At 34.1% G+C, this 21,337-nt stretch overlaps 1 protein-coding gene across 12 annotated transcripts in view; it reads right to left on the reverse strand.

The window, feature by feature from the left end:
* The window catches only part of EHBP1 (EH domain binding protein 1), a 350,723-nt gene that overhangs the window by 91,582 nt on the left and 237,804 nt on the right, over positions 1 to 21,337 (reverse strand). For all 12 annotated transcript variants that reach the window (XM_047781969.1, XM_047781964.1, XM_047781962.1 and 9 more), the window contains 3 exons: positions 13,655 to 13,833; positions 12,371 to 12,419; positions 6,976 to 7,878 (listed from right to left, as the gene is read on the reverse strand). In XM_047781969.1, coding sequence (XP_047637925.1) covers positions 6,976 to 7,878; positions 12,371 to 12,419; positions 13,655 to 13,833 — 1,131 coding nt within the window. The remainder of the gene's footprint in view (positions 1 to 6,975; positions 7,879 to 12,370; positions 12,420 to 13,654; positions 13,834 to 21,337) is intronic.

Raw genomic sequence — 21,337 nt, forward strand, 5'->3', positions numbered from 1 at the left:
TATTGGAATATACTCTCATAAAGTATAAGGTCCATATACATGTTATATATATTCTTCAAATTTGCTAATCACAGTGTAATCTGGCAAAGACATTTTTTAAAGTTCTCGGTTTTATTTTTATAGACATATAAAATTGATAACAAGGAGTCTTCCAAATTCGTATTTTGAAAGATTTTAAATATCTGTGGCAACAAATCTTTAAATTCTTGACAATTTCACATTTATAGAAAATTCAAAGCTATCATATTTTATTTAAAGAATAGTAATACTGGTTTTCTCTATGGCTTACTTTCCTTACAAAAATTAACTATATCAGAATTGGAATTGTATTTTCCTGGATTAATTTGTAACCTTACAATATATTTTTGGAGAATAAGAGGTAGACCATCAATGGAAATTAGCTCTTAAATGGTGACATTAATCCAAAGCACAAATATTCATAGTGTTTATAATTCAAATTTGTTTTCTCTACTAAAGCAGCCACCTTCTGGCTTTAGATGGCTATGACTATTACTTTGATACTTAAATTCTTTTATTTCCTTTTCATTGCATAGTTTTGCTTTAATTATTAGTATCACTCATGATCAAGGGAAAGGTAATAAACAGTGACCTATTACTTTATCTGGTATAATGAGAAACTTAAAAAATTTAGTACATCATTTTTGGGTCTCTTCGCAATCCTTACATTTTAACGTAATTTTTTAACCTTTTCTGTAATTTTAAGCAAATATTTTTCTTAAAGTGTACAATTTAATGATTTTTTTTTAGTATAGTCACAAGTTTGTGAACCATCAACACTAATTTCAGAATATTCTAATCATCCCAGGTTTTAAGAGTATTTAACAAAAATTCTTAACAATAGATACAACTGGAATGTTTAATAATGAGAGATTTTTAGTTCATATTGATCGGACATAATAGAAGAGAGTTCAGTATTGCATCTGAACTGATTACAAGTCAACATACTCTCAAGAAACAGACAAAATTTGGAGTTCCCGTCATGGTGCAGTGGAAACGAATCCGACTAGGAACCATGAGGTTGTGGGTTCGATCCCTGGCCTCACTCAGTGGGTTAAGGATCTGGTGTTGCTGTGAGCTGTGGTGTAGGTCGCAGAAGTGGCTCAGATCTGGCATTGCAGTGGCTGTGGCATAGGCTAGTGGCTACAGCTCCGATTAGACCTCTAGCCTGGGAACTTCCATATGCTGTGGGTTCGGCCCTAAAAAGACAAAAAGACAAAAAAATTTAAAAAATTAAAAAAAAAGAAACAGACAAAATTAATTAAATGAACAATGAATCTGTAGTCAAGACTGTTAAACCTTCCATTAATAATAAGCAATGTATCATTGAACTGGCCACTTAAAACTATTACATGATACCTAAGAACTCTTAAGTCAGATATCCTAGTTCTATCACTTAACTGTGAGCAAGTTACTCAATCTTTTTAAGACTCAGTTTTCTCGTTTAAAATATAGGGATAAAAACAGACCAACTCTCATAAGGATACTGTAAAGATTAAGCAAAGAGAATAATGTAGTGAGTACCAGATAAATGTTAAATATTAACATAAAAACCTCTCAATTTCTCAATTTCCTTATTTTTTAAATAAAAGGAGATCATCCTTAGAGTCTCTTTAGCTCTTAAAATTTGCTATTACTTAGCAAGTAGATCACCTTAAAGATACTACTAGGTCTAAATTCTGTGATTCTACAGTCTTTTAGGGATTTCAGTCAGCTGCATAAACAGTGAAAGTCCACTTTGGTCTTCAGAGCACATAAACACAAAAAATCTTTTTGATTAAAATGCAATTCATATTCATTATAGAAATTTTAGAAAATAACATAAAAGTAAAAAGAAGAAAAAAAATGATTTCACACTCCCTAATTTCAAACTATACTACAAAGCTATAATATACCTGCCAGTATGATCCTGGCATAAGGACAGACACATAGATAAATGGAACAGAACAGAGAACCCAGAAACAAACTCAAACATATAAGAGCAATTAATTTATGACAAAGGAGTACAAAAATATACAATGAGGAAAGGATAGTCTCTTCAATAAATGGTATTGGGAAAATTAAACAGCCACATGCAATGAAATATTATCTACCCACCAAAAAATTATATCTTGTTGATCCCTGGCCTAGGAACTTCCATATGCCATGAACATGGCCAAAAAAAAAAAAAAAAAATCCCCAAATTCAGTACTCTGTGATAGCCTATACAGGGAAAGAATCTGAAAAAGAATGGATATATATGTACTTGTATGGCTGATTCACTTTGCTATACATTGAAGCTAACATAACTCTACTCCAATAAAATTTATTAAAAATAAACTAAAAAAATTAAACCTTGCCATCTGTGACAACACAGCCATCTGTGACAACATAGATGGATCTTATGTGTATTAGGCTAAAAGAAATCAGTCAGAGAAAGATAAATACCATATGATCTCACTTACATGTGGAATCTAAGAAAAATCCCCTAAGGATCTCTGAAACCAAGCTCACAGATACAGAGAATAGATCGGTGTTTGCTGGAGGCCAGGGTGGGCTAAACGGGTAAAGGGGGTCAAGTTAAGTATGTCATGTACAGCGTGGTAAATATAGTTAATAATGTATTGCATATTTAAAAGTTGTTAAGAGAGTAGATTTTCAAAGTTCTTATCACAAGGAAAAAATCTTTTGTAACTATGTATGGTAATGGATATTAACTTGGCTTATTGTGGTGATCACTTTGCAATTGATACAAATACCAAATCATTATGTTGTACACCTAAAATTAATACAATATGTGAATTACACCTCAATTAAAGAAATATTTAAAAAATCTGCAATCTTGGCACCCAGAGATAATCACTGTAAAATCATGTTTCTTTCCACTTAATATTCTATTATGAACTTTTTCTTATATCCTTAAATATTATTTTGAAAATGTCTTAAAATTGTCTACTTAGCATTCTACTAACACTTTAACTTGTCTTTACTATTGGATATTTAAGTTTATAATTTTTTTACTATCATAAACAATGCTTTTGTGAACATCTTTATATGTAAATTCTTATATACAGTTCTGATTATCTCCTTACATTTTTAAGGGATTTGGTATAATTGTCAACTGTTTTACATCTGGGCTAAAATTATTTTTAGTGCTGTTCGAGCAGGTATTATGAGCATAAAGTTCAGGAGCATAGACTTTGAAGTCAGTCCAGGTTGGTTTCAAATTCAAACTTTTAACACCTTATATGTGATCTTAACGCAACTCTGTAAATCTGGGTTCTGAGGTAAACTTCAGAATCTGGTAAATCTGAGGTAAGCTTCAACCACTTAAACTTGGGTTGTAGAGTTTGAGACATGTAAGATTTATAATGGTCATCACATATATTAGCCACTCAAATGGCCAACATTATGACTTTTCTAATCTATAGAGCCATACTTAATTATCAAATTTCCTCTAATCAAATGCCATTAATCATTAGACTCACTATTGTTTTGAGTTTCTAAGAGAACATTGCCAACTATACTCTAACATACTAAGTAACATCTTGATTTCAGAGAAGTTAAAATGTAAAAAGATGTATATCTTTGAATCAATGAAATATACAATAGAAAAAGATTTTTAATTGTCAAAAATTTAGCTACTATAAACAATTTTTAAAAATCTTTCAAGTATTAGCATCTACATTATAATTTTCAGTATCAGGCAACGGATACTTTACATTTTACCCTGAGCAAAATTCTAACCAGTAAACCAACAGTCAACAAACATATACAGAGTTGTAAATAGGTGCTGCTTCTATCATTCTGTGTATTTACTGTACATCACTTAAATCATCTGAATAGCATCACACTATGACAAAGTTTTAGAGCTAAAAGGACTCTCTGAAATTATTTCATTTAACACGTGTGGAAAATAAGATTTAAAGAATTTAAATGGCTAGTTAACAAGTCACATTGGCACAGAGAATCCAGGTTCACTGAGTCCTAGTTCAGAGCATTTAAAAATTTTAAACCCTCAGGCAGTTCCTGTCATGGCTCAGTGGTAACAAATCTGACTAGTATTCATGAGGACGCAGGTTCCATCCATGGCCTTGCTCAGTGGGTTAAGGATCTGGAGTTGCTGTGAGCTGTGGAGTAGGTTGTACCTTGGCTCAGATCCCACGTTGCTGGGGCTGTGGTGTAGGTCGGCAGCTGTAGCTCCAATTCTACCCCTAGGCTGGGAACTTCCATATGTCATGGGTGTGGCCCTAAAAAGACAGAAAAAAAAGAATTTAAACTCTCACCAATTTCTAGAGTTAACTAGCATTTACCTTAAAAATCTGGTTTATAAGAAAAATCTGTATTGATATTCAAACTTAGGCTCACCAAATTCTGCAATTGTCAATCACTATATGGTTATTGATTATCTTCTATGTATGGACACTGTGATACCCTGAATGTTGAGGTGTTTAGAACACTTGATTTGAAATTTTTTTTGATTAGGAGAACAGGGGGTTTCTTTGTCAGCTACACATTTCTTTGATTCTAAGATGCATAATTTAATATCTCTGAAAACTTGAAATTGATGACATTTTATAATCTCTGTCACACAGGTGGTAGTCAAGATACAGCTGTCAATACCTACATATGCATGTGCTTGATGATTCTGGTAGCATGACTGCAATCCCTTGATGTTTCAGCTAACAATCCCTTGAGTACTATTTGAAAATGGTGCACAACTCCAGGCTATTGTCTGAAAATCTTTCGTTGGGACCTACCAGTAAGGTTAAGAAAGTGCTATTATCAGTGAGTATTACTGAGAATAAAATCCTATCGACAACTGTGGAGAAATGCTGTAATTCAGAGGTTCTCAACCTTTTTGGTCTCAGAATCCCATTATACGCTTAAAAATTGAGGATACCCCAAAGCCTTAGCTTAATGGGTTGTATCTATTGTTATTTGTCATTTTGGAAATTAAACTGAGAAGTTTAAAAATATTTATTTATTCATTCCTTTAAAATAGCTGCATAAAACCCACTAGATGTTAAGATATTCTAATAAAAATAACTACATTAAAAAACAAAACTAGGAGTTCCTATTGTGGCTCAGCTGTAATGAACTCAACTAGTATCCACGAGGATGTGGAGTCAATACTTGGCCTACCTCAGTTGGGTTAAAGATCTGGCATTGCCATGAGCTGTGATGTAGGTCACAGATGTGGCTTGGATCCTGCATTTCTGTGACTGTGGCACAGGCCAGCAGCTACAGCTCCAATTTGACTCCTACCCTGGGAACTTCCATATGCCATAGGTGCAGCCCTTAAAAATAAATTAATAAATAAATAAAATAAGCATAAAACACCCTAAATGAGAAGAATGGCATAAATTTAAATTTGAGGAAATCAATGTTTAATACCTGGCTTAACAAAAGGCAGTTAGATACTCATATCTACTCTGTATTCAATCTCCTGAGATATGAGACCATGTGGCCCCCAGAAAAAGTCCTTGTACACTTATAAGAGAACGAAAGTGAAAAAGGTAAATCATGTTCTATTGTTATTGTGAAAATAGTTTCAACTTTGAAGGCACTCTGAAGGAGCCTCAGAGATCCCCAAATCATACTTTAAGAACCACTGCTGTAACATCTTGTTTTTGACAGCACAGAGGACAACACCTGTGTGGAAAAACAGGAATACCATCAACTCTATATCAAAAAGTGATCCAGAAGAGTTGGATTCTAAATTCTAATTCTAAATTGACTGTACCATAACCAATTTATTTTGCTAAACCTCTCCTCCTCCCTTTTTGGCCATGTCCACAGTATATGGAAGTTCCTGGGACAGTGATCTCTTCCTAGCCATATCTGCAACCTATGCCACAGCTGCAGCAACACTGGATCCTTAATCCACTGCACTGGGCCAGGGACTAAAAGAACAATGCCACAGAGATAAGCTGTATCATTAACCCAGTGTTCCACAGTGAGAACTCCAAAAATTCCTTTTTATGTATTTATAAGAGCATCATAGGATTAAAAAAAATCCATGTCTAAGTAAGTCTAAGAAGATCTCTTTCAATGGGTATAAAATAAAAATCCTCCATGATAAGAAAACCATGTATCATAATTTATTGGCAGTGTTTTTCTTTCTTTGAGGTACATGAAATAATGGTGTATCTTATTGATGGTATCATAGATTCAATTAAATGTAATAAATATTATAAGGTCCAATCTGTGCCATATTCCCTTCATGGGGAGAAATGTGAATGTTACTGGGATTATTAACCACAAGTAATGATAGGACTGAAAATAGCAATTGCAATGCAAATAAAATATTTGAAGAAAAATATTGCAAATAGGAACTATTTTAATTTGGCAAAACACATTTCCAAAATGATATTCTTTCTAAATGGAATACTGAAATATCTTTGACTTATTCTGCAAAATACTATTTTTTATAGGTTAATAATATTTAGATTTAAAAAGTTGATATTCTTTTTTAAACCTTTTTTTTTTGTCTTTTGTCTTGTTGTTGTTGCTATTTCTTGGGCCGCTCCCGCGGCATATGGAGGTTCCCAGGCTAGGGGTTGAATCAGAGCTGTAGCCTCTGGCCTACGCCAGAGCCACAGCAACGCAGGATCCGAGCCGCATCTGCAACCTACACCACAGCTCACGGCAACGCTGGATCGTTAACCCACTGAGCAAGGGCAGGGACCGAACCCGCAACCTCTTGGTTCCTAGTCGGATTCGTTAACCACTGCGCCACGACGGGAACTCCTGATATTCTTTATTCATTAATTTGAAATTGGGATTTATTTATAGGCTTAAGATAGTAAATCATAAACTTTAAATGAAGGATAGGTATATTTCAGGTTTTTCTAGACTGGGAACTACACTTCATCTTTAATGATTTGTAAAGTGTTCTATGAATACAAAAAGAAACTAAGGGAAAAGAAATAACTGTTTACTACATATATGTACTCATCATTCTAACTCACTTACCTGGACTGTTTTTGCAGAATGATCTGCATGATTTAAGGTGGTTTTATCAGCATCTGGATCAGATTCTGTCTGCCTCAGGGAAGTACGTTTTTTCTTTGCCAGGTCTGCATCTCTATTGTATGAGTATCCCAGTTTAGAAGTGGGAGATGAACTCGTTTTTTTGACAGGTGATTCAGGATCTGATCTGCATTCTAAGGGTCTAGTATTCTCTAATTTTTCTTGATCCAAGTTACTACTAATGTCTAGATTCTGAAGCTTTTGCTCATCAGTCTCCTCACAAATAAATGGTGGAGACACATCCTTCTTCTTATCACTAACATATAAGTCACTTAATTCTAAAGTCTCAGTTTTCAATAGTCTCTTCTTGCCTAACAAAACTTGTGCATGGTTTGAATCTGTATTGTAACATATTCCGGGATCATCGGATCCTGAAGTCCTTCCAGAGCTCTGCTGAGACTTTTGGGGTTCTGTATCACTTTTAGTCCTGCGACAGTAAGGGGAGGCTGTACTCGGACTGAGATGATCATCAGGAGTCTGGTGTTCACTTTCTGACTCTCCAACCCCACTATCATTTACAAATACAGAGTCATCCTGTGATAAGAAATCTACTGCTCCACTGGTAGGCTGCTGCAGTTCAGGCTCCCGTTTCAGATCACTAAGCTCGGCATAGAATTTTTCCTGATCAACAGAACTATTTGTATCTGTTTCATAGTTTCCAACTTTATATGTGCTTTTACTGCTGTTTTCCTCTATTTGAACAACATTTAATTCTTGGCCACTGAAATGTGCCCTTATTTGATAGAGATAGGTCATAACAGTCAGTTTGTCAGGAATTGCTAATAAAACCATATCAGAAGGTTCCAATAACCGGGAAATTCCTATGCTGGCAAATCCATCGTATGCCTTCAGAGGAAAGAAAAACAAAAGATACATTGAAGAGTTCAGACAATCCAAACATTTTAATTTTTTTTAAAAGAAATTTAAGACATCACCAGTAGCCTACACATTTTAAAAACAGCAAAAACAGTGAAATGGATGTTAACTAGATTTATTGTGGTAAGCATTTCACAATACATTCAAATAACAAATCATTATGTTGTGTACTTGAAACTGATGTAATGTTATATGGCAATTATACCTCAAAAAAGTTTTAAAAATTAAGTTACCATTAAAAAAATTTTTAAATGCTAATGGATTTTTGTTGTTGTTGTAGAGTACATTATTACTGACGTTATGCCACATGAACAGAATAAAATGACAAGTTAGAAATTTGTAAAAGGGGGGTAGATGCAAGATAAAAACATTTTTCTTGGTTAAAAACAATTGAAAGATTCTTTTTCAAAAAGGAAAACAAGAAAAAATGAGAGCTAAAACAAAAACAAAAATTTAGAATCAATTTCTGTGATAAAGAACTAAGGTAAAAAAAATAATAATTCATCTGGAGCTTTACTATTCCTATCAATCTCTGTGTCCCGTGGTCATGTAATTGCAGTGATTTGAAAAGAAAAAGTACAGAAAGATATCCTAGAAGAACTAACTCTTAGACTGCCTGGTGTAAAATATAATTATAAGCAAGTGCTATTTAAATCTAGAAACACTTTTTTTAAAATGCACAATTAAGATTGATTTTCCTAATGAGAAGAGTGACTTCATTTTCACTTCATCCATTTTGGAAAGAATGAAATGTTTTGAGTGCTACAACCTAGTTCAGAATGTGAGGCTGCATTGTATTATTTTTGTTAGCCTTTAAATGACTGTGGCACAGCAGGTTTTTCTAGTTTTGAAGAATCAAAGCTGTTTCTCAATTTACAATTAATTATTACTATCCTGAACTAACCCTTGAAAACAGCTTTGTGTTGCTAGGAAGCATTAAAAATATGGCTAAAGGTTTAGTTATGCTCTTGGAAAAATAAAGACCTTCTAGTTATATTCTTGATTTGAGATATAAAATATCCACTCTTTGTAACAACCTAGATATGGGATCATAACTCAAAGTTTTTCTAAAAAGAAAGGCTAGGAAATTATGTAATAATTAAGAAGGAATCACTCTTCTGCATGTACAAGTTACAGTGCATTTCTATCTGTGAATCTAATCCTTTGTCTTGTATTCTTCCTACAGTTTAGTAAATGTTGTGGAATAAGAAAGAAAATGAAAAAGAAATTGTGATATTAAAATGTCTTCAATTTTCCAAGCATTATGTTTCATAATATAAGTACCTCAAAATATTTACTTGAGAGAATGGCTCAGTTGGTGTGCATGTTTGGGCCTGTTTGTTATTTTACATGTTTTAGGAAAATTAAAGTCATTTTTCTTCTCAAGTGTCCTGACAACTTGATTGACAGACATCAATTGCAGACCATCAGGAAAAGCACCACAGGCAGTATTCTAAACATTTCCCAATTATCTAAAACATTGACATATTGGTTAAGATCAGATGTCACAGGTAAATACCTTTTTTATTCAGCACTTTTTACAGACCTGGGAACATGATTAGCTTCCCTGTGGGGAATCTCCTGCTAGTGTTTTGCTTCATGTAACAATTCATTTTATGCACACTAATTGCACTAAAAAACATTTAAAAACAAACCAAACTTCTTATAAATAAAGTCAAAACTTTATAAAGGAATTTTTCCCATAGGTTAACCTCATCCACTATGGTCAACCACCTACTGTCTTTTTAGCTGTTTGTGCGTGGAGAAAAAAAGAGATTTTTTTTTTAAATCTGTCTTATTCATTCCTAGATGTTATTTAATTTGTAAGGAGTCATTGCTGTTTATGTTATACAACTACAAGGGACTTAAGACACAGGCACTGTTTCTTGTACTGCTTTAAATCCAACCAAGAGCAGATGGGGATACTGGAAAGAACTGTTTTAAGCCAGACATAAAACTGCAGGTAGCAAATGATATTCAAGGTAGATATCAAGTAAGAAGTTGCGAAGTGATAAAAAGGAAGTATAACAACAGTTATGTACTGAATTGTGAGTGTAATGAATAGAATCATCTAAATTAAAATTCTTTAAAAAGCTATTATTATCTGCCCTTTAAGGTTTAATTGAGAAAAAAATCTCAATGGGATATATTTCTCTTTGAAGTAATATGTAAATCCAAGGTATGCTCATCATTAATAAGTTTTGAAAAAAATAATGTAAAGGAGTATAACTCAAGCCCTATTCCTCATACCCTTTAAAAATATATAGCTGGGTAAAATTAACAATGTTTGCTTTCCAAAATTTTAAATAGTAATTTGAAAGCTTTGTTTTATAAATTAATGATGGTTTATTTCATAATTCTTGCATTGGCATTCAAATTAGCTTATTCAAATGCAAGAAAATACAGGTAAAGAACTGTCATATCTAAAGATATCTCTTGGTATCCACCGGGGACTGATTCCAATACCCACTGCAGATAGCAAAATCTATGGATTCACAAGTCTCTTATATAAAATGGCAGAGTACAGCCAGCCCTTCCTATCCGTGGGTTCTGCATCCATGGATACTGATGGCCAACTGTACAACTTAATTATGGAAAACAAGGCATTTCACTTTGATAAACATAAGCTCTTTGAAATCATACAAAAAATAATTCATGAGAATGACTTATTTTGTAGCATGATTTCTATAGAAAATTATACTGATTTTAAAGATCACTTTTTTTGATAGTGTAGTTCAATTTAAAAAATCGACCATTGTAAAATGTATTTCTCTAGGACCTACATCATATATTTGTAAAGAAACAATAATTTGTAAACAGAAATATAAATTTTTAGTTTTAGAGAGCAATAAAAGTAAAAAAAAAATTGATTTAAATTCTCATCTGTTCATTGAAATTCCATCAAATTTCCCTTTATAGTCTTTTTATCACTGGTGAATTTAATTATCTAATTTAAAGTAAATTAAAAAATTTAGCCCTAGGAGTTCCCGTCGTGGTGAAGCGGAAACGAATCTGACTGGGAACCATGAGGTTGAGGGTTTGATCCCTGGCTTCACTCAATGGGTTAAGGATCCAGCATTGCTGTGAGGTGTGGTGTAGGTCACAGACGAGGCTTGGATCCCATGTTGCTGTGGCTGTGGTGTAGGCCAGTGGCTGCGGCTCCGATTGGACCCCTAGCCTGGGAACCTCCATGTGCTTCGGGTATGGCTCTGAAATACAAAAAAAAAAAAAGCCAAAAAAAATTTTAGCCTAGGTCAGAGGTTATTAATCACTTTGTCACATGAATTCTTTTTGCAATGAACCCCTTCTCAGAATGTTTTACATGTATAAAATACCTATGATACAAAGGAAATGATTACTAAAAAATAAAAGTTTGAAAATATGAATAAAATTGAATTTGAGAAGACATGTGCTTTTTATGGATGTATTAACTACTGTAATTATGAAGTAATGATGAGCTTAAAAGGTAGTTGTAGACATTTGCAACTGCAAAGCGACAGAAAAGTATCTGAGACTCTAAAGGTGACAGAGTCTCAGACATGGCTAATACTACAGTGGTTTGTTATCAAAATTCATAATTGAAGAAAATGCTAAATTTCAGTTAAAGAATTAAGAAAATAAAATACATATATTTTTTCCCTAGCCATGTTTCAGGATCTCCTGAATTTTACCCATAGCTTCCAGGTTAAGAACTCTTGCTCTACAATACATTTCACTAACTTTTCAGTTAAAGAATTCATTTTTCAGCAGAAAAAAAAAAATATGTGCCATATGTGGAGTTAGGTGCTTCCCTCCTTTTTTATGTTGGTGCACACAGAAAATTGTAATATTGTTCTGCATTTGGGGTACATAGTTAAGTGAGTCTGCAGCCACAGTTAGCTGGCAACTTAGCCCTGTGCAGCTACCCTGAAGACTAAAAGAGTCACTACCTTCCCCAAATCAATTGGGAAGCTCTAACCTCAATATATTAATTAATTATATGGGGGGGAAAAAAACCTGCAGTTTACCAGAAAATGGGAAAAAGAAGTATTAAAAAAAAAAAAAGAAAAAAGAACCAATATTTGTATCTTCTTGCGTCTTGGAACATAACCATTTTTTTTTACATACTCATTAGGTTCTTTCTTGCTTTCATCCCTTCCCAACACATTTTTCTAAACTCATGGCACAACAGTTTGGGGTACACTTTTTAAAAGCTAAATCTTGAATAAAAGCAACATGCTTTAACAAATATTTACCAGTTAATGATTTCCATAAACATATTATAATCTGATGCCAGCCTGGCACATGTGATTTTTAAAGGCCATGACAGACTAGGTTAAACCTAATACAACCACAGGGAACAGATGACCTCTGTGAGCTATAGTTATGAACTCACAAAATAACGTCACTTTTCCCAAATTAATAAAAGCCTGCAGAGAAGCCAAAATTGAACTACGTATTTTTTTCCTTTGGCTATTCTTACCTTTTTGTTGTTCTCTTTAATATCTTGAGGATTCAGAGACTTGTAGTCACTGAGGGAGAAAATAGTACAGTAGGTACATATAGTAATTGATAAAAATGACTGCTGTTAAAACAAAGTCAATCTTAAAATTTGAAATTCAATAATACCAAAGAGTCACAAGTAATTTGATAGCAATTTGATCAACAAAACTACAAGTGTGGAAAATTAAGGAAACAAACAAACAAATAAAAACACAGTGATTACATGTTCCAATGCCTGAAGCTTTCCATCTAAAAGAGAAGTTAAGGCAGGGAACCAGAAACCAGCCTTATAATCAAATTTACCATGAGGTAATTTCTCCTTGTCAATGTATAAAGAGCTGTAGGCTTATTTGTCTCACACCTCATTTTAACTGTAACACAATCTTCATAGTAATTTGAAGTCAGTTCTTTGTATAAAATTAAGGAAAAAAATAAGTTCTTCAGAGTTCCCATTGTGGCGCAGTGGAAACCAATCCGACTAGAATCCACAACGATGCAGATTCAATCCTTGGACTTGCTTAGTGGGTTAAGTATCCGGTGTTGCCGTGAGTTGTGGTATAGGTCACAGACACAGCTTGGATCTGGTGTTGCTGTAGCTGTGGTATAGGCTGGCAGCTGCAGCACCAATGTGACCTCTAGCCTGGGAATTTCTATACACCGAAGATGCGGCCCTAAAAAGCAGAAGAAGAAAAAAAAAAAGTTCTTTTAAGGCAGAATATATTGCTGTCCCTGCTGTTGAGCAATGGGAATGCTGGTGAGATGCTGGTGGCTTCTCTGGAGTGCTGGGATGCAACTTTTATTCCTGGCCTGGCATAGTGGGTTAAGGATCTGGCATTGCCACAGCTGTGGTATAAGTTGCAACTGTGGCTCAGATCTGACCCCTGCCCAAGAACTCCATATGCTGTGGCGTGGCCAAAAAAGAAACAAACAAACAAACAAAAAAATGCTTTTAGGCATCAAGAGGGAAGAATTTTTCTTTCTGGGATACATTTCTTCTCCCCAAAAGCAAGAGAAATCAGGAGTTCCCTGTGGTGCAATGGGTTAAGGATCTGGTATTGTCATTGCAGTGGCTTGGGTCACTGCTATGGCGTAGCTTTGATCTCTAGCCCGGAAACTTCTACATGCCATGCGTGTTGCCAAAATAAATAAATAAATTTAAAAATTTTTTAAATGTATTTCAGGACGTGCTAAGAAATTATTTTATGTTTTTCTTAAATTGTTTATTTAAAAACATTTACAAGAATGGAAAAATGTTTCTACTTACATTAAGTCTGGTCTAAAGTGGTGTAATATTGCACAAAAAGATAAACCGTTTCTCCACGATGTAGTAAAATTGGTGATTTTCACTCCCCGGTAGTTCTTTGTAACTTCTTTGCACCATACAAGCAACGACTGACTAGCATTTGGCTTTCTTCCCAAAACAGGACTTGGTATAGGACTCAGCTAAAAAAAAGAAAAGGGGAAAACGTTAAAATAATTTAATGGAAGATGAAAATTAACATTAATTGGCCTAACCAGATCATTTAAACACTTTGATGTCAGTTTAGGTCTTTCAAAACTGTCACTTCAAGACAACTGTAACCTCTAAGAAAGGAGACATGAATCTTAAGTTATTATCTCTAGTTTTAGCCGATGGCATTTGCCTGACAAAGATGTAACTATGCAAGATTTTAACCTTATAGGTAAGAACAGAGTTACACTGATGGAGACATTTTCTTAAAGTATTTAAATACTTAAGACTGAGTATCTGAGTAACTCTCACATCCTAAAAAATTTTCCCCAAATGCAATCATGTTAAATATGGTGCCTTTTTGAGTAGATTAAAAAAAGAATGTATTTTGAAGTCTAACTGTAGCACAAATTGTTAGTAGCGAAGAGACCGAAAATCATAGTTTGGTTTTTTTTTTTTTTTTTTGGTCTTTTTGCCTTTTTCTAGGGCCGCTCCCGCAGCATACGGAGCATCCCAGGCTAGGGGTCTAATCGGAGCTGTAGCCACTAGCCTACGCCAGAGACACAGCAACGCCAGATTGAGCCGCGTCTGCAACCTACACCACAGCTCACGGCAACGCCAGATCGTTAACCCACTGAGTAAGGCCAGATATTGATCCCAACACCTCATGGTTCCTAGTTGGATTTGTTTTTTTTTTTTTTTTTTTTTTTTGTCTTTTGTCTGTTGTTGTTGTTGCTATTTCTTGGGCCGCTCCCGCGGCATATGGAGATTCCCAGGCTAGGGGTCCAATCGGAGCTGTAGCCACCGGCCTATGCCAGAGCCACAGCAGCACGGGATCCGAGCCGCGTCTGCAACCTACACCACAGCTCACAGCAACGCCGGATCATTAACCCACTGAGCAAGGGCAGGGACCGAACCCGCAACCTCATGGTTCCTAGTCGGATTCGTTAACCACTGCGCCACTACGGGAACTCCCTAGTTGGATTTGTTAACCACTGCGCCATGACGGGAACTCCAAAACTCATAGTTTTAAAAAATACAGTAAATTATATGCATTTCAGGGTAACAATAACCATATTCAAAATACTTCTTACGAAAACTTAATGATAGCCAAACAGATCTACAGTTATTAGCAACGGTCAGGTGTTGGCAACAACTGCACACAACACTATGTAATTTGGATTTGCTAAAAATAGCTGCTAAGTGTTGATGGTTACTTTTGAATATTATAAGATCAGCTAGGTGTGTGGGTATAGGAAGATGTGTTTTAAATCTTAAGCACTTACTTGTTTTTTCGCCTTGTTCATTCTTAACATGACAATGATAACGACAAAACAAAGACTACCTAAGAAGATTTTTATCCTAAGCTTTTATTATTCTTAAAAATCATGTCATTTTCTGTTACTGAGTAACAACAACATTTTTGTAATGGTATATGTAGAGGTTGATATAACTGAAAGCTATAAAGAAAACTACTAAATGTTTCTGGATATCAATATATTACTGTTAATTAAATGTACTGGATATAGACATAAAGGCCCTCTAAAACCAGGTGAAAGGAGAACAAATATTTACCCCTAATACCATTTAAGTTTAATAAGCAAACTCTTCTTGCCACAGAGCTTACTTAAGAAAGACCAATGATGCCCCCATTTGACAAAAGGATGTTAGTGCCAAACAATTAAAACCAACCCCACATAATTATGATTTATGCGTTCACTACTCCTGTGGGAAGATGAGTAAGAAATACCAAGGGTGTAATGTCCTATTTTTTATTAACTGTCAGAGTAACACACTGTTACATAAACAACCACAAATCAAGCAAAGCAGTGTTCTTTAAATGAGCACCTATACAAAGTCAATGCTGAAAATTTTTCAGGCACAATCAACAAATTTGGGTCAGTTCTACTTAATATGAAGAAGTAGATAAAAAAGAATTTCCAATATTATAGGAAGGTATTTACTTGAGAATAATTGATATCTTTTAGCTATCAATCTAACACATATAAAAATGAACTATTAAATATCTTTTTATCTAAAAGTGACTTTTCACCATGACTTTCAAATCTCTCCAGTCACAACCTGGAATTGGAGTGAAGGATGGTCTATGGATGAGCCAGGGGTTCAATGAACTAGGCACAAACACATTTTAAAAAAAGACTTTATATTGTTTAAAAGATTGTCTTTATTAAAATGTTTTCCTGTATCAAATTATACTATTAAGGCACTGATTCATTCCAAGCATGGGTAACATGTACATGGGCCAGATAATCTGCAACTAGTTACACTAATTATAATCATCGGTAGCATGACTATAGGTAATGTACAAATGTCATTAGCATCATGCTGCAACCTAGAAAAGCTTTCTGTACTTAAGAATTAAGGAAACACATCATTATGATTATGCATATATCCTTGCTTCTAAGAATGCTCAATATGAAAAGGCTAGAAGAACTAAACTAAACTTTGGATTTACCCTAACACAAAACCCTTATATTAAAGCATGTCACAGGGATGCTTACTGCACTGCTAGGAAAAAGAAGTCATAAGTAATTGAAGAAACTGGTGAAATTATAAACCCTATAAATGGTCATACTGGTTGTAGACAAAGCAAAGTGAAATAGAGCCACTGTTTAATGAGTCATCCACATCAGGAGTACTGATATTTCATCTAATATTTTTCAGAGTGTAATAAAGAAATAAATAGTTAAGTCATTTCAAAACCTTCAGTATATAAATGGATGAAACAGCTTGATGCTTGCTATAGACAGCTTCTGACTTTGTATGTGGCAACTGATTTGACTTCTCTATGTCTCAGTTTCCTCTACAATCTATAAAGTGGGGATTGTAATGGTACTTGTCTCATAGTGCCATTATAGTAATAAGATCTGCCTCCCTTCCTGCCCCCATTATGATCATTACAAACCAAACTGATCTCTTTGCTGTTCCTTGGACACCCCATATATGGGCCCACCTTAGTGCCTTTACATGCATTGTTCTATTTGCCTGGGCGCTTTCTTGGGTATCTGCATGATTAACTCCAATACCACAGGCCTATTCTGACCACCCTATCTAATAATGCAACCCATCTCCATTGTCTAACACCAACTCAGCACTCCTGACCATCTTTCTCTTGCTCTAGTGTTTCCATAGTACTTATCCTCTTCCTATGGTCCATATACATTATTTTGGTCATTGCCAAAATGCTTTATTGGTTATGCTTATTGCTTATTACCTGCCTGTCCTCACCAAATAAAAGGGCTATAAGAGCAGAGATTTTATTAAACTATTCTAGAACAATTCCTGGCATATAGTAGACACTCAGTAAATATTATTAAAGGAATAAACGCATGCAAAATTAGCACAAAGGATGGCACATAGTAACTATTCAGGTAAATGTTAACTGCATTATTATTACTACCATTGATGCATTATCAGCACTTGAATTCCTATTGTTGAGAGCCTTTTGGAAAATTCAAGGCTGCGAATTTCTTCAAAATAGTGAAAAACATTTTTGCAAACAAAGCTTTAACTAGAAGATAATCGTGATAATCTATGTGCAAAATGAGGTACTTGGAATTTTTGGCAATCTATTTCTATGGGCTTGTTTAAAAAAAAAAAAAAAAAAAGGAAGATGCTCTGAATGACTTTGTAATTTACTGTTTTCCAAAGAAAGGAAGATACCAAAAGGCAGAATCAAACTTTCAAATGTTGGAACAACTATGTAAACAATGATTTAAAAGTTCTTTCTTGTATTTTTGCAATGACCAGATGTATAAGAAGGCATCTCTACTTAACACAGTGGGAAAGTAAAGCACAGATATTACAGTTGTCTTTTTTTTATGCACTGAGAGAGGAAATTTCTAAAACTCATTCTAATTATAACTCTACGATGAGAATGATCAGAGTCTGTTCAATTAGGTGATCCTCCCAGTTCTCTCTCAATCAAGCTACTATGTGGATGAAATTGCACCATCTCAGTTTACTGCAGTACTGAGAATTACAATAGATGTCAACCATCATGATTATGAAGGCAGTTTGAAGTGGTGACAGCAGAGAGGAAATAGGACTTGAACCACAGTTTGACTTGATGGTTCTAGGTTCTAATATAGATAATATTAATTACTATTTTTTAACATAGCATATTACATATCACATTAAGACAGTAAGGCCACCCAGTTATTCTTGCTAATGACAGCAACAGGACCTCTTTCAGGAAACCTAGCCAAAAATTTTGTCCAAAAATTTCCTGTTTTAATATTTATAAGAAATTTCAGTTATATTTTTTTCCCACTCTGCCCCTCTGACTATAGTTGCTTTTTCTTTGGCTACTTCCCTTTCTTCCACTGACACAAGCACACATTCCTCTAGGTATTGCTCTAAATAATCTTCTCTGTGCTTTGAGTTGATTCACTCCCAGGATTCTAACTATCACTTTCATGCAGATGATTCCCAAATATACATTTATAGTTCAAACTATCTCAAGTTGACATTTCCAGCTGGCTGTCCTTCCTGCCACACAAAATTCAAACTCAATATGTCTAAAACCATAATTATACTTCTTCCTTGTAACCCTCTTTATTTTCATTATCTTTGCAAATGATATAGCAATTATAATGTCCCAATTGTCTAGACTTTTAATCTCAGAATCAGCTTTGAACTCTTCCTTCACCTATCATCCTTTACTAGTTAATTCACGGAAAATTTCTATCTTATTGTTGTAATGTTTTTGCAATTTATCTTCTTTTGCCTAGGCTATAGCAAAATCTTCCTAATACGTCTTACTTCTTCCAAATTCTTTCTCCTTTATCTGACCCACTGCCATAGCAACAATCTTAACGCCTAAGTCAAGATCTCTAATGGCCTTCAAGAACATACAAAATGATGTCAAAATCCTGAGCACTGATTCACAAATCTTTTTCAACATTTCTACTCTCTAGATGACTCATTATTCTCTAAAATCATTATGCTTTCCTGTCTAGCTCCTAGACCACCCCCCTTTCAGTCTTTGATCATACAGATTGTCACCCCATGTGGAATACCTCCGGTCCCAAGTATAACTGCTACAATTCCACCTTCAAGATTATCTTCAAGATTAAGTTCTATTGTCATCTCCCACATGAACTCTCTTTCCAACTTCTAGTCAGTAGGGCACCTTTCAATGTTCCTTTGCCTCTCCATGCTCTCTTAAAACATTTTTACTACAACATATTCAGTTCTTCTTTCCACAAAAAGACAAATTAACTTTTCATTAATCCATAAAGTATATTCTGAGCACCTACTATGTCCCACATGCAATGTTAAAATCTTTATATGGATTAGTTCATTTTATCTCACAACTCTGAGACAGTACTGTTATTCTCAATTTGAGATGAAGAAAGTGACATTACAGAGCTAAAAGTGGAGGATTTAGAATCTATACCAATGTGTTCCTGTTCCAAAGCCCTTTCTCTCACATAACATGTATTTTACATTTTCAGATAATGTAGTTTTAGGACCTCAGTAGAAAAGGTAAGTTTTTTGAGACTAGTGATTGCTTTGGTCAACTTATCTTTTTCAAAACTTAGATCACCACCCAGTGTATATTAAATTAATTTAAAAAGGCAATCGACCCACTTGAAGCCTAAGAGTAGTCTGTTAATAAAACCCTCTGCCCATTCTGTTGGATTTCGGAATATTGGTTGAACTAGAGCTAAGTCCAGAGCATGAGATATACCCTACCACTGCTAAAGTTGTAGGACATTTTGGTCACCCTAATGTGGATTCTGGGAGCCTTTCCCAATTGCAAATTACTGCAAATGACTGAGAGAACTTTGGGAAAATTTAATATTTGGTGAGCCCAAAACAACAGCAGTGGTGAGAACAGAAATACTTTTATCAGGACCATTCTTACTCTTTTTCAAAGTTTTCATTTAAATAACTTCATTTTATTCTCATAGTAAAACCAAAAGTTAGGCTTTGTTATTCTACTACTAGACAATCAGAAAAATTATACTGTCATTAAAATCACATTGGGAGGAACTTCTGCTTACATTAAAGTAGGACTACTATCTGAACATATTTTTAAAAGCTGAAGAAAGTATTTTTGAAACAATTTCTTAAGAAATATCAAACAACTATCCTCAAGCCTAGGCATGGAAAGACTAGAAAGCCAGAGTCACTGAAACTCTCAGCACTCCTTTCTTAATAGTGAGTTAAGAGGCAAAGCTGCACTTTTGGTAGATTCTCAGATAGCAAGACAATCCCCTCTACCCTCAAAAGTAGAAAAAATAAAGTAATAAAGATGTGAGCACATGGATATATATTGTACAACACTAGGAATATAGTAATATTTTATAACTATAAATGGAACATAACCTTTAAATATTGTGAATCACTATGTTGTATACCTAAAACTTATTGTAATCAACTGAACTCAATTTAAAAAAAGATGAGAGCAAAAAATAATGAAATGGAAAGTAAGCATACAATAAAAAGGATCAACAAAACCAAAAGTTGTTTCTTTGAAAAGACAAAATTAATCAAACCTATAGTGTGACTAACCAAGAAAAAAAGAGGGAAGCAAATTCCTAGAACAGTATTACCAGAAGAAATAGAAAACCTAGGGAGTTCTATCATTATTAAAGAAACTGAATTTGTAATTAAAAAACCTTCCTATAAAAAAATTCCATTTGGCTTCACTAAGTTCCACCAAACACTCAACAAAGAAATATCCCCAACATTATACAAATTCTTCCAGAGAATAAGAAAAATGGCTTAATTCCCCACCTCATTCCATGATCCAGGTAATCTTGATACCAAAATTACCAAAAAAAAAAAAAAAAAAAGAGTCAAGTCTATAGAGGTGAAAGTCTTAATGAAAATATTAGCATGTTGAATCTAGCAATTTATAAATTAAACAAACTGAACTTATCCCATGAACATGCATTCGACTTGACATTAGCAAATCTATCGAGGTAACTTGCCAAATTAAAATATAAGGGAAAATATATAGATTCCATCATCTAAACAGATGCAGAAAAGTATTTAATAAAACTTTATATCCATTTATATTCTATAAAACAATCTTAACAAACTAGTAGTTAATAGAAAATTTCTTAACTTGTAAAAAGCCTACAGCAAATATTACAATGGTAAAATATTCAACATTTTCCCTTCAAGAGTGAGAGTCTATGACCAATTTTATTCAACACTGTATTGAAGGTCCCTGCTATTGCACTAAGACCAGAAAAATATATAATGGTATAAATGTTAGAAAATAAACAAAATTAAAACTAATAGTATTTACAGATAATTTACATATATAATTATGTAGAAAATCCAAAAGTATCTACATATAATTCATTAGAATTAATAACGGAATTTTAAAAGGTTGCTGGATACAAAAAACAATGTACAAAACTGACTGCACTCCTACACACAACAAAAGCAGTTAGAAATTAAAATTTTAAAGATATTTTATGCCATTCATGGTGACATAAAAAAATAAGGTACTGG

The sequence above is a fragment of the Phacochoerus africanus genome, chromosome 5 (assembly GCF_016906955.1).
Source record: "Phacochoerus africanus isolate WHEZ1 chromosome 5, ROS_Pafr_v1, whole genome shotgun sequence".
In the NCBI taxonomy this organism is placed as follows: Eukaryota; Metazoa; Chordata; class Mammalia; order Artiodactyla; family Suidae; genus Phacochoerus; species Phacochoerus africanus.